Here is a 13,197-nt window from a genome sequence, read left to right on the forward strand (position 1 = left end):
AAATTGGTTTTACGGATTCATTATGCTGGGTTAAAAATCGTTTTATTGGTATTATTTGGGTCCTTACCCATACCCTACCTGCCCATACCCTATCCTGCCCATACCCAACTTCTATCCTATCCTACCCATCACCTAACCATACTCTGCCCTGCCCATACCCTGCCCTGCCCATACTCTAACACTGCCATTACCCTACCCTGCCCATACCCTACCCGGGCCATACCCAACTTCTACCCTATCCTACCAGTCACCTAACCATACCCTACCCTGCCCATACCTACTCTGCCCATACACTATTTAGGCCATTACCCTACCCTGCCAATACCCTACCCGGCCCATACCCAACTTCTACCCTATCCTACCAGTCACCTAACCATACCCTACCCTGCCCATACCTACTCTGCCCATACACTATTTAGTACTCATACCCTAGATGGCCAGCTTTCGGTATATTGATCTGAGAGTAAGAATGCTTTGTTGCTGAGTCGATCCCTAACGGTACGCCAGCTCGTTAAAATGTAACATTCGCATCCCTCTCGGCGGTTGCCGGCTGGCCGAATGCTACCTAGGGACGAATTCGGGCGAAAAACTTTGTAGCTGACCAGCCGCGAACCACCCGCCTTCGCGTGTTTAGACTGGCATCATATCCACTCGGCCGCGCTGTCAGCGGGGCGGTGGCGAGTATTAGACGAATATAAAGCACACGGTAATATTACCGCGCCGCTGGCCGCCTTCTCAAGCCCGGCCGCCGCTCAACCGGTAAAAATGCGTCAAAAACGGTATAATCATTGCTCTGTTTCTTAAAACCCTTGATGACTTTTTGAAAATATTTTGGGTGGATATTGATCAGAAAAGAGTGTTCTTTCGATCTGGGGTAGATTTATAGCCATAAGTCGACGTTATCAATACATTATGACGGTGCAAAGGTGAGCATGAACGTAACACGTCAAACCCTCAATTTGTAAGCGTGTAATTATGAAGATGTGCGAGTGAATGGGCAAAAATATATATTTTCTGAACAGTTCAGATCCTCTTGTAGTCCGCGAAATGCATCCGGTGTCATTCCAATGCATCGTTTTCAAATGCCAACGTTTTTCCTGAAATGTGTAAAAAAAATGCCCGTTTTCTCGAGATTAGAGGCTATTTCTTTGCACGCGGTTCATACCTAAGAAAAAAAACTTATTGCATACGATAGACCAATCTCTTCTGTATCCATCAGTGAAAACCGCATGTGGCTGCGACTTACGGTTGCCGAGATATAAGCTCGGGAAAGGAGCGCTGCAGGCCCGATTTTCGCCCGTTGGCGGTTTTCGCCGGCCACGTGTTAAGCCTATGGGAGCACCCTTTTGCACGTGCCGACGGCGCACCCCTGGCCCGATCACGCCCAAATTTGAATACAAAGGCCGTCCACGCCCACAGATTTGGCATGCCAAATTTCACGCCGATACGCGGCGCCTTTCAGGCGCAATAAGACACATAAGTCATGACGGATTACGCACGCACGCACGCACGGACGACTTATAATTCATAATATAGATCAACGGGGTGGGTGGCCCGAACCTACCGGTTAGGACGCCAGAATGTGCGTAGCATCTCAGCCCATAATCTTGCAAGAAAGCTTCAAATTGTCTATCCAGTCTTAATTTGTATGCTTTAAACTTTATGTTAGCGACGGTTTGACATCATAAAACGAGCCTGGTTCAAATTTATCACGAATTTTCTGTATGTACCGTATTTTACTCGAAGGGGTCAAAAACGTTTTATCATCGCTCATTGCCAAAGAAGACTGAGGAAGATTTTGAAAATCACGTGGGTTGTATAACGGAATGGCTGCTACCAGTTTACGCCGTCAAATGTGTAAAAATACGCAACACTTCTTTAAAACTGCGATGGCCCATGCCTCCAGGGGGCCCATACCTCCCGGGTATCCCCTAAGGCAGAGGGGGAATGATGGTGCCGCAGATCGGTTTGCGTACCAGTTGTTTTAGGGATCTTACTGTTCCGCATTAGTTTTTTTTTATATTGATGAATGATCAATGATGTGTAATGTATGTGTGCTGCTTGTGTATTACATATATGTACCGACTTCGGTATGCAATAAATATTATTATTATTATTATTATTATTATAGTGATCTTGGTTCGGCTCAGCGGTAGGTTGCTTGAACCCCAGACACGTGATCCCGTCTCATCTAGGCTGCCTGCTTTGAATTCGTCACTCCAGCCAATCAATTTCAGAGCGGTGCCACAATCTGTTTGATGACGAGTGACATTGTGTGGTGGTGAGGCTACGGAGAATGTGATGTAATGGAATCGTGACCCTTGGAAGCTCTAAATTACCGTCGCTGTTTCAGGAACCGGAGACAATGAGGTCGTTTGAGACGAAGCTCGACCCGGCTGACTATGAGGCTGGCTTGCTTGAGATTGTGGCCGCCCTCCGTCCCGACTGGAACCTGGACAACCTGCGCTTGAAGGTGAGTTAAGACAGCTGGAGCCCGGCTCAGCTCCGTTTGAAGGTAATTTGCGTTGGTCAAAGCCTAGACAACATTGGTCTGAAGGTAAGCTACAGAATCTAGAACCTGGTCAATATCCGTCTGAAATTGAACAACGGCAGTTGGAGCTTAGACAGTTCCCGTATGAGGCCCGAGGCTGGTTTTTCCGACTGACCTAACTAAACACCTAAACCTAAACATAGTATGATACAACTTTAGTACGGAGCGAGCGAAGCGAGCGGAGTCTTACGTAGAATAACGGAAATTTCTGAGTATGAGCGGCCGGCCGGCCGGCCGTGGTCACGATTCTGCGAAGCTTATATCTCAGCAACCACTTGACCGATTTACATGCGGTAATTTTTGTAGGGTAGCTTCATTCCTTCTACCAAGTATTGGACTATTCCCGATGCATGTGGGTGACCCCTTATGCACGTGCCACGTGCAAAACGAAGAGGTGTCACTTTTGTAATAGTTGCAATATCTCGATAACTACTGGGCCGATTGCGCTGAAAGTTGGCATGTAGGTAGGCATCCACTAGGCACTGCATATCCATGTGCCAGAGTTGGGGTGCTGCTGCGCGTGCGCACGTGCAGGGGTCGATTCCAGATCTCGAGAACGGCTGGACCGATTGCGCTCAAATTTGGTACACGGTTACGGAGCAGTTAGTAGCGTGCCGTGCACAAGTCAGTTGGGACCCATTTTGCACGTGCGCACGTGCAGGGTGCCGCTTCCAGATCTCGAGAACGGCTGGGCCGATTGTGCCCAAATTTGGCACGTCGCTAGAGACCGGTTAGTAAGGTGCCGTGCACAAGTCAGTTGGAGGTACCCCCTCGCAATTTCGCACGTGCAAGGCCCACCCTCTCGCTCGCTCCGTTAGTCGCCCCAAAAGGCGTTATACTGGTACAATACAGCTTGTACAACTTTATAATACAGCGTGTACAACTTTATACAATGCAGTGCTGACGAGTTACATCCGGACTCCACGAATCCGTGACCCATATGTGATAAGATCCATCTGGATATGGGTCATTCATTCGGTCCATGCGTTTTCCGTCAGTGCCAGTCCGTTTCTGTCCCTGACCCTGTTCTGTATAGTGGGTAGTGGGTACGCTGTCACTGATGTGCGTGTGTTTACGGAGCGAGCGAAGCGAGCGTAGTCTTTCCTTTAGATTAACGGAAATTTCTGAGTATGAGCGGCCGGCCGGCCGGCCGGCCGTGGTCACGCTTTTGCGAGGCTTATATCTCAGCAACCACTTGACCGATTTACACGCGGTAATTTTTGTAGGGTAGCTTCATTCCTTCTACCAAGTATTGAACTATTCCTGATGCATGTGGGTGACCCCTTATGCACGTGCCACGTGCAAAAAGAAGAGGTGTCCGTTTTGTAATTGTTGCAATATCTCGGTAACTACTTGGCCGATTGCGCTGAAAGTTGGCATGTAGGTAGGCACCTACTTGGCACTGCATATCCATGTGCCAGAGTTGGGGTGCTGCTGCGCGTGCGCACGTGCAGGGGTCGTTTCCAGATCTCGAGAACGGCTCGACCGATTGCGCTCAAATTTGGTACACAGTTAGGGACCGGTTAGTAGGGTGCCGTGCACAAGTCAGTTGGGACCCATTTTGCACGTGCGCACGTGCAGGGTGCCGCTTCCAGATCTCGAGAACGGCTGGGCCGATTGTGCCCAAATTTGGCACGTCGCTAGAGACCGGTTAGTAGGGTGCCGTGCACAAGTCAGTTGGAGGTACCCCCTCGCAATTTCGCACGTGCAAGGCCCACACTCTCGCTCGCTCCGTTAGTCGCCCCAAAAGGCGTTATACTGGTTATTACGGAGCGAGCGAAGCGAGCGTAGTCTTTCCTTAGATTAACGGAAATTTCTGAGTATGAGCGGCCGGCCGGCCGGCCGGCCGTGGTCACTTTTTTTGCGACGCTTATATCTCAGCAACCACTTGACCGATTTACATGCGGTAATTTTTGTAGGGTAGCTTCATTCCTTCTACCAAGTATTGGACTATTTCCGATGCATGTGGGTGACTCCTTATGCACGTGCCACGTGCAAAACGAAGAGGTGTCACTTTTGTAATAGTTGCAATATCTCGGTAACTACTGGGCCGATTGCGCTGAAAGTTGGCATGTAGGTAGGCACCCACTAGGCACTGCAGATCCATGTGCCACAGTTGGGGTGCTGCTGCACGTGCGCACGTGCAGGGGTCGATTTCAGATCTCGAGAACGGCTGGACCGATTGCGCTCAAATTTGGTACACGGTTACGGAGCAGTTAATACTTAGTAGGGTGCCGTGCACAAGTCAGTTGGGACCCATTTTGCACGTGCGCACGTGCAGGGTGCCGCTTCCAGATCTCGAGAACGGCTGGGCCGATTGTGCTCAAATTTGGCATATCGCTAGAGACCGGTTAGTAGGGTGCCGTGCACAAGTCAGTTGGAGGTACGGTTCTCCAGGGTATTAGTCGTTGGTCGCTCGGCGAGCGGGAGGGCAACCAGTTCCGCCCCTGTATCGCGTGACCCCTTGCTCCGCCCAGTTACGCACGAGCGTACTCCACGCCGCGTAGTAGCGTGGGGAGGGGAGGGTTAGAATGGTGGCATGTGTAGAGGCTAGAACCGGTTTCCACCGCCATGCCACCGCCCAGCGACATGGAGCGGGGTCAGTGACCAGGGCGCAGGGAAAGGTCAGAGGTCAGCTATAACGTAGAACTTTGTGTCTCCCTCCCCTCCGCGTGTAACGACCGCACGACAGCGGCCGGCCGCCGATCAGGCTTGACATGTCAAGGTCACCCGCAGTCAACGGGCTCAGAGGGTTGGTCGAGTGCGCATCCGTGGCTGACGACAGTCTCGACCATGTGCTATGGTGCCGATAGACTAGCGTGGGTAATAAGTTTTTGTTCAGTGCATATGGCTGCTGGGATGTGTCATCTTGATATGATGCTTTGTAACATGTATGATACGCTTAAAACCTCGCTGGCAGTGGCCGAGAGGAGAGGGGGGAGGAGGGAGGCGGGTGCCGCCTCCACATGTGTTTTTTTTTTGTTGATAGCTGCGAGAGCTGAAATTTGGCAAGCCTGACCTTTGATTCAAGCTGAATTTTTGTGACAGCATCTGTATTTTCACCCTCGCCCATATTGGTCTTTTGCCAGCGTCTATCGTAAAGGGGGGGGGGTAGGAGGGTCCGTTGGACCCCTTTGCCGTTCAGCCCCTAATCGAGCTAGAGCTTCGCGGAATAAGAACGTGTTGCCCGTGACGAGAGGAGGCCGATGATACCCAATTTTAAGGTCCTAGGTCATTGGTTGACAGGTCAATATAACTCAAAAGTCGGGGAATCGGGACCTGTAGAGCTTCGTAAAGTGAAGCTGTTATAGGGTTTTGCGGGGTGCTGATCACGAAATTCAAGTTAGTTTTGATCACAGATGATGTTTTTGTGCATTTAGGCCAGGTCGGGCCAGGTCTGGTCAGGTCACATGTTACGAGGGAACCAAAACTACTTCTTAAATGTTCAAACGGTTTCTAAATGCGAAATCAACTCCAAAATCTACCCTAGAAACATGTAGAACTCGAAAGAGTGAACAAAGGTCATCAAAGGTCAGTGACCTGACTGACCTTCACGTGACCTTGATACCCACTAGAATCCATGGGATCAACCTTTCACATGTTTGATCGCTTAAAGCCACAAAAAGACAATAAAACGCGCTCTACTCGAAATACGCCAAAACGCGATTCCGGCCAAACATGGTCTCGGAAACAGGTCACAAGTCAAAGGTCTTTTGAGCCAGGGTCATGCAAATTATAGGGTAGGCGTAATATTGATTAACTCGAGGGTACTGAAAGTTTCGTCGCAATCAGCCGCTTTTTGCGCGAGTTATTTGCGAAAAACTGAGAGTAGGAGGCAGGGCTGCGGAGTCGGAGTCGGAGTCGGAGTCGGAGTCGGTCGGAGTCGACAGTTGTGACCGGAGTCGGAGTCGGAGTCGGAGTCGATTTTAGAAACCCGAGCCGGAGTCGGAGTCGGAGTCACCGAAAATCTGTCGACTCCGCAGCCCTGCCAGACCTGCGGAGTCGGAGTCGGGAGTTGGAGTCGGTCGGAGTCGACAATTCTGCCCGGAGTCGGAGTCGGAGTCGGAGCTGGTTTTTGAAAGCCGGAGTCGGAGTCGGAGTCGGAGTCGCCGAAAATCCATCGACTCCGCAGCCCTGGTAGGAGGTCTGTTCGACACCCTCCTACAAGTGCGACGGTTAAGGTCAGGCCGTTGACCAATGACGTCAAAAGTGAACCTCTGTAAGGTCCCAAAATGTCGCGACGTCGCAGCACCCTTCGTGCCAGGGGACTTTTCAACGGGGAATGAAGCTTATATGATCTAGTACTATCTCCCAGAGGCCTCACAACTTGTATGTAGCTATCTCGTATTTTCTTAAGAGTCACCTGAAGTCAGGTCGGTCACGCAACCTCTCGGTCACGCAACGCAAAATATGAAAACTGTTATTTTGGCGCCGGGAGCCATCTAAAGCTGTCTCAAGCGCATGAATTCGCGATTTCATACAATATTTGCAAGCCCCAGCATTCACTTTTCCATTCTTAAAGTTAGGCGACTTCATTTATGACGTCACTAAGGTCACAGGAGATTTCACCAAAAAGTCCCGATCAAATTGAGCTAGCGAGTCGGGAAGCCACCAGTGGACTTGTAAGGACCTACCGAATCGAAGAAGCGATATGACCTCCTTGAGCCAGCCTCGTGGCCTGAGTGGCTCTGCCCTGATATGACCTGAGGTAAAAACCTTAAATTGACCTCAACAAAAACAAAGCGTATAGACGCGCTTGAGCATGCAAAACTCGATGGTGCCATTATCTTGGCTCTGTAACCACTTATGGTGAAGTTGTTTACCAAAAACCGATCCTGCGACTTGGAGCACTTATACTGACCTCAGAGTTTATCGGTGGACCTGAGACGTTCAACTCGGGTACCAGTTGCTGCATCTCATACGACGCACGCGCTCAGTTTTATCCGCAAGGCGCTAGCTCAATTAGGGGCAAAAAGACGAAGAGGGGTCGTAATCGCCCCCCCCCCCCGGCCGGGGTATATGCAGAAAACCCAAAATTTCGTTGAGGGTTAAGCACTGAAGTGATATATTATAATGCGAGAAGGTATAGGTCAAAACAAGTATGCACACGAGCGGATGTGAATAAAACTGTGTTTGAGGTATGCCTTTTTTATACACTCGATTTGCTTTAGTTATTGGTAAGAACAGATACAACCAAGAAGAGCGCCCCTGAAGGAAAGGTGGCGCACCGGACGGGTGCGATTTTAAGGTCTAAGGTCAGTCGGGGACCTCTAAGTTCGGATCAAGCGCTGCATGTTAGGTTTAAAAAAAAAAATGGGGGCAAAAAAGCATTCCGATTTTGGCAGCATCGTCATGCTTTGTCACGGCACTCATCCACTCCCTCGGCCGAAATATTAGCTCCTTTTTGTATGAGTTCTGGCATAATCCCGCACATTATGCTGCATGTTGTTTGCCAAGAAAAAAGCATGTTCAGCTACGTTTTCGCAGTACGCACTAACCTAACCACCATCCCATCATCCACCACTAGCCACCATCCTGTTCTGTGATCCCTTCCACCCCACACGAATCAGCCGAGATACTAGTCAGTCGGGCTAGCGCTATCCTCCCCTCCCTTCCTGACTGCACAGCGCTAAAACCCAGAGCCGAGACTTCCCGAGCGCGACCTCTGACCCCACGCGGTCCGAAGGGTCGGCCGATGCCTAAGGGCGCGCCGCGCGCCGGCCACCCGGATAGCCTCTGCCGAGTCTCCCTTCCATACACCGTTTACTACGCGCTCGATTCATTCATGATTCTGTGTTTCCGCGTCCCTCTCGCTAGGTGGCACCATGGATGTCATAGGCGATCCCAGGAAGATTGCGGCCAGAATACCCCAAACGGCAGAAAATGAGGTTTTTGGTGGATATCTCAGAAAGTATTTGGCATACAACGATGCAATTTCACAGTCTCGTGGTAAATGTGCATACACATAATTCGGGTTGATACTTATGCATTTGAACATTATATAGGACCAGATATTTCCCAAAAAGCAAAACCAACAAGACTTTTACTGGAGAACCGTACATACCCCCTCGCAATTTCGCACGTGCAAGGCCCACCCTGTCGCTCGCTCCGTTAGTCGCCCCAAAAGGCGTTATACTGGTTCTGACATGCGTGTGCGTCTCGGTCCATGTCAGTAGGCGGAACTATGGTCAAGCGTACCCATTTTCGGGAACGCATTTTCGTTCCCATGTTTGGGAACGATAAACCCAAATATGGGAACGCCACGTAGGCATTATTTAAAACAAGAAAAAGAACCGTTAAATGACGTCCAAAAAATATAAAACGATCGTGAACCGCCTGATATTTGTCTCAATATTGTTGGGAGGGAGTTTGATATTGTAAGGCCCATCGTAGTTTCAAATCGTTCCCCTATTTCTAAAGCAGTCCATCATCCGGGCCGCGAGCCCAAATTTGGGAACGCTCTCGTACACTGGCGCTGCAAGCGTTCCTTATTATGGGAACGGCGTACCCAAAATTGGGAACGATTTCACTGACGCCTTTCAGGGGCTCTTTTCATTAACAAGCATCACGTCCAACGCCGCAAATTATTGTTAACGCAACAATCATCAGATGACCTTTCCGGCAAGACCGTCGCATGTTTCGCCCGGTCTTCTGCCCTTTTATTCCCGTCGATCTCGCAGCGGGCACGCCCCCCTCTGCAGGATTACGTAATTCACAACGCTCAGCGATGTTCAACAAGGTCTTCCATACCTATATCCACCGTCCGCGCCGAGGGTGGAGACATGTCAAGCACCTGTCTGTTTATCACCGATAGTTGACGAGCACAAGGAAGTATCCAAAAATGGGAACGCTGAATATGTTGCACCCTCAAAACACGTAGTCCCAATGAAAATCTAGTTTTTTCCTTTCTTAATGAGAGTAAGTGGCAAAAGGCCTGGTAGGATGGGCACGAGGAATGATCGAAATCAGCATAAAAATTATAAATAAGCCACACAGAGCGACCTATATAAGAGAAATTCCCCCAAAACGATCATGCTTAGAAACACGGAAGACAAAAACCACGCTCATGACGCTCCTTATAAAACAACGCTAAACAGCTAGCATCCAAATAAAATATGTCTTTCAGGGCTGATAAAATACAGCTGAATAATTTTCGACCACTTAAACTGAGTTTACAACAGTAGTTCGGTAAAATCACGCACGTTCTACGCGGTCGTCCGCCTCGACACCAAATGTCAACAATATTACCTCGGGACTGTCCGCGTGTTCGCTTGCATATGTCAGCATCTGGTGTCGCTAGTATGAAACTTCATAACCAGGTGAAAATTATTATACTTGACCTCAAACTGTAAAAAACGCTTCATTTTCCTTAAAATTGCATGTTAAATGTAGTATAACCCATGTTTTCACCATTCCGTCATTTCAAAAAATCATTAAAAATATCATTCAACGGTCAATTTCCTTGTTCAACGGTCAGATTAAAGATAATTTTATAGAGACTTCGCAGATACTTAAATTAGCGTGCACTTTTTTGAGACGTGATGCACTAATGAGTTTTAGTGGGCGAACGGCCGAAAAATTACCTTCCGTTCTCATAAATGGGAACGCCCGTTCCCATATTTGGGAACTCCGTTCCCAAAAATGGGATCGTTCCTATATTTGGGTACTCTGACCATAGTTCCACCTACTGATGTATTTATTCTGACTGCGCGTGTCCGTGCCGGCAGCCGTTCGCCGGTCTCACCAACACCCTGGTGAGCTGCTGTCACGCTGGCGACCAGGAGTCCACGCTGCTGTTCCGGCTCTATGGAGACGGCACCGATCGGTTCATCGACAGAGACGCAGAGAAACGCAACATGCAGGTCAGCAGGAGAGCGCTGAGATGAGTGCAGAGGGGCACTGGCGTCATGAATTAGCCACCGGTGTCACTTAGATGCACGTTTTGGGTCACTGAGAGAGTCAGCACGGGTTACTGAGCATCAGTAACCGGGGTCACTGAGAAGTCCCTGAAGCTACTGAGTGGAGCACTATGTAAGTCGCTGGTCGCCGAAAGCTATCCTAAGCCTACCTTTTCAACAACCCAAGGCTATTACGTCACTATCTTTGAGACCGATATCCGGCCTACAGTATCTATTGGTTTGCCTTACGTGGCCACAAGTGATGGCTTAAGATCAATTGGTTCTAATCCGATAATATAGCGTGAATAAACATCACTCGCCCATTGCATGGCAACATGGCTGATAAGCACATCCTGACTGTCGCTGTCTGGTTCGTGGCATTGGGTTCATTGCAAAGCTAATTTTAGCAACGAATGTGATTTCTGAGATCGCCACGTGAACATTATCAGGGTCCACCGGGTCCCAACATTTCAACGTCTGGCACTTGGCTGTCTGCTGTATATCATTGGCATGCGACCTGTGTGAACCTGATCTTGACTAACCGGAGAGCCGGTTTTCCACTGTCCTCTCCACCCCATCCCCCACACTGACATCTCTATCCGTCGGTCGTCAGATGATGCACCGAGCCGGCTGCGCGCGTCCTCTAGTGGCCACCTTCTCCAACGGAATCGTGTACGGCTTCGAGCCCGGTCACACCGTCACCAAGCTCTCCGTACGAGCGCCGGACGTGTTCGCGATGGTGGCCGCCGCCCTGGCGCGCGTGCACCGGATCACGCCACTGGGACCTGACGCCGGTGACGGCAGCAACCCCTGCCGGTCCTGCCTCTGGGCCTCGCTGGACAAGATGATGGTCCTGGCGCCCACACAGTTTGATGATCCCCGGCAGCAGAAGAGGTGAATATTGGGGAGATGTCGGAGGAAAGGTTGGGGTGGGATGTGAGCTAAGGGGTGATGAAAACCAGTAGGCTGTAGGGTTGTGCTTGGCGCTATGCGGGACTGGTGAGAAGTATCAGCTAAAGGACAATTTTGTTGTTTTTTACGTCCACTTTCTCGAACGACATGTTTCTGAAATGACATTTCTCTGCCAAGCGAGCGACATTTACAAGTGTTTCCCTTCTGAACGGCTGTTTCCCCACGACTGTAGTGTGCCCGTGTGTGTCCCTCACTGATCCGTGGTCGGTGTCTCGCCCCCAGGTTCGTCTCGGAGCTGCGGTCGGCCGCCCAGCTCCGAACAGAGCTCCGCCAGCTGCGGGAGGAGCTAGAGGAGCTCGGCTCTCCCCTGGTGTTCTGCCACAACGACCTCCTGCTGGACAACATCATCGTGGCGGCCGGCGGGCGCGGCGTCAAGTTCATCGACTTCGAGTACGGCGGCGTCAACCACCAGGCGTTCGACATCGGCAATCACTTCAATGAGTTCGCTGGTGAGCAGTCGGTTGGAGGTCGTGGTGCTGGGAACGGGATTGAGAATGGGGGCATGAGGGATGTGATGCAGACTGAGATGCCGAGATGGTGGCAGTGTGTTACGCGAGGATGGGCGGATAAAACAGTATTCAAAAGGTGACGGTGTAAAATGGCCAGACTTGTAGAATGTATAGTTTTCTTTTATTTTATTTCTTTGGCGCGCGAGACATTAATTGTGGTGCCGACTGGTATCACCTGGGAGCTATCCTTTGTTTTTGTATGTTTCCTGGTAAACAGACTGAGACTGAGGACCCTCACATATCCCAGTGAGTTTCCTCTTGATAAGGCCTTAGATTGGAACATGTCTCCACTCTCCAGAGATCATGTGTCTCCAGAGAGGAACATGTCTCCAACTAAATCGACCCGACCTCGCTACAGGCACTGAGGACTTGGTAACTACCGCAGCCTTTGATCCCGGACCGGGAGTTTCAGCTGACCTGACCTGACCCGACCTGTCCCTCCCCAGGCACTGAGGACGTCGACTACAGCCTGTTCCCGGACCGGGAGTTTCAGCTGCGCTGGCTGCGGTGCTACCTCGCCACCTACCTCTCTCTGAAGCCTGGAGAGTCGCCTCAGCCGAATGGGCAGACAGTGGAGCCCACTGATCTGCAGGTGGAGACGCTATACGTGCAGGTGAGTATCGTTACCTGACAGACGTGGGGTGGAGGGTTTGGTGTATGTCGAGGAAAGCCTCTGCTCTACCCAAGATTCAGCTTAAGTGCCATGACATTGATGTATCGGGGCTGGTTGTCTTCGAAGCGCTCGAGTCAAGGTTAGGGATAAATTTTGATCACAATTTTAGCAAAACAAACCTAGCTTGTTGTCTCAAAAAAGACCAGAACCACATTTATTTTGGACTTCCTTGCTGATCTCAGCCAGGATTTTTACAACATATGAAGCAGTTCAGTATGTATGACATTGTCGTGCACTGTTTTCAGGCCAACAAGTTTTCTTTGTTGTCGCACTTCTACTGGGGCGTCTGGGCCCTGGTGCAGACCCGGTTTTCCAACATCGACTTCGACTACCTCGAGTGAGTGCGCCCTCTCTCGGGCTCTAGTAGCGAGAGACTTTCTGAGGTACGGTGTTCTAGGATATTGATAAAGCTCTGATCATTGCTCAAGTGTACCAACCTTGCAAACGTGAAGTTTATCTCTTGAATTGCATATTGCCCACAGACGTCATGTTTTGCTTCTGCGTCGTGGCTAACCTTTGCCTTTCTTCTTGGACTCTCCGTCCTTCCTAGTACCATCGAAGAGTGTTGCTTAGAAAGTACTAGTGCACCAAAGT

The 13,197-nt window shown here is 50.1% G+C and overlaps 1 protein-coding gene across 2 annotated transcripts in view; it reads left to right on the forward strand.

The window, feature by feature from the left end:
• Nucleotides 1-13,197, forward strand: part of LOC122390912 (ethanolamine kinase 1-like) — a 31,665-nt gene that overhangs the window by 16,935 nt on the left and 1,533 nt on the right. For both annotated transcript variants that reach the window (XM_043384365.1, XM_043384364.1), the window contains 6 exons: nucleotides 2,354-2,473; nucleotides 10,279-10,413; nucleotides 11,063-11,343; nucleotides 11,644-11,870; nucleotides 12,377-12,543; nucleotides 12,849-12,940. In XM_043384365.1, the coding sequence (XP_043240300.1) occupies nucleotides 2,354-2,473; nucleotides 10,279-10,413; nucleotides 11,063-11,343; nucleotides 11,644-11,870; nucleotides 12,377-12,543; nucleotides 12,849-12,940 (1,022 nt within the window). The remainder of the gene's footprint in view (nucleotides 1-2,353; nucleotides 2,474-10,278; nucleotides 10,414-11,062; nucleotides 11,344-11,643; nucleotides 11,871-12,376; nucleotides 12,544-12,848; nucleotides 12,941-13,197) is intronic.

This window comes from Amphibalanus amphitrite, unplaced genomic scaffold (assembly GCF_019059575.1).
Source record: "Amphibalanus amphitrite isolate SeventyFive unplaced genomic scaffold, NRLGWU_Aamphi_draft 000414F_arrow, whole genome shotgun sequence".
Taxonomy (NCBI): Eukaryota; Metazoa; Arthropoda; class Thecostraca; order Balanomorpha; family Balanidae; genus Amphibalanus; species Amphibalanus amphitrite.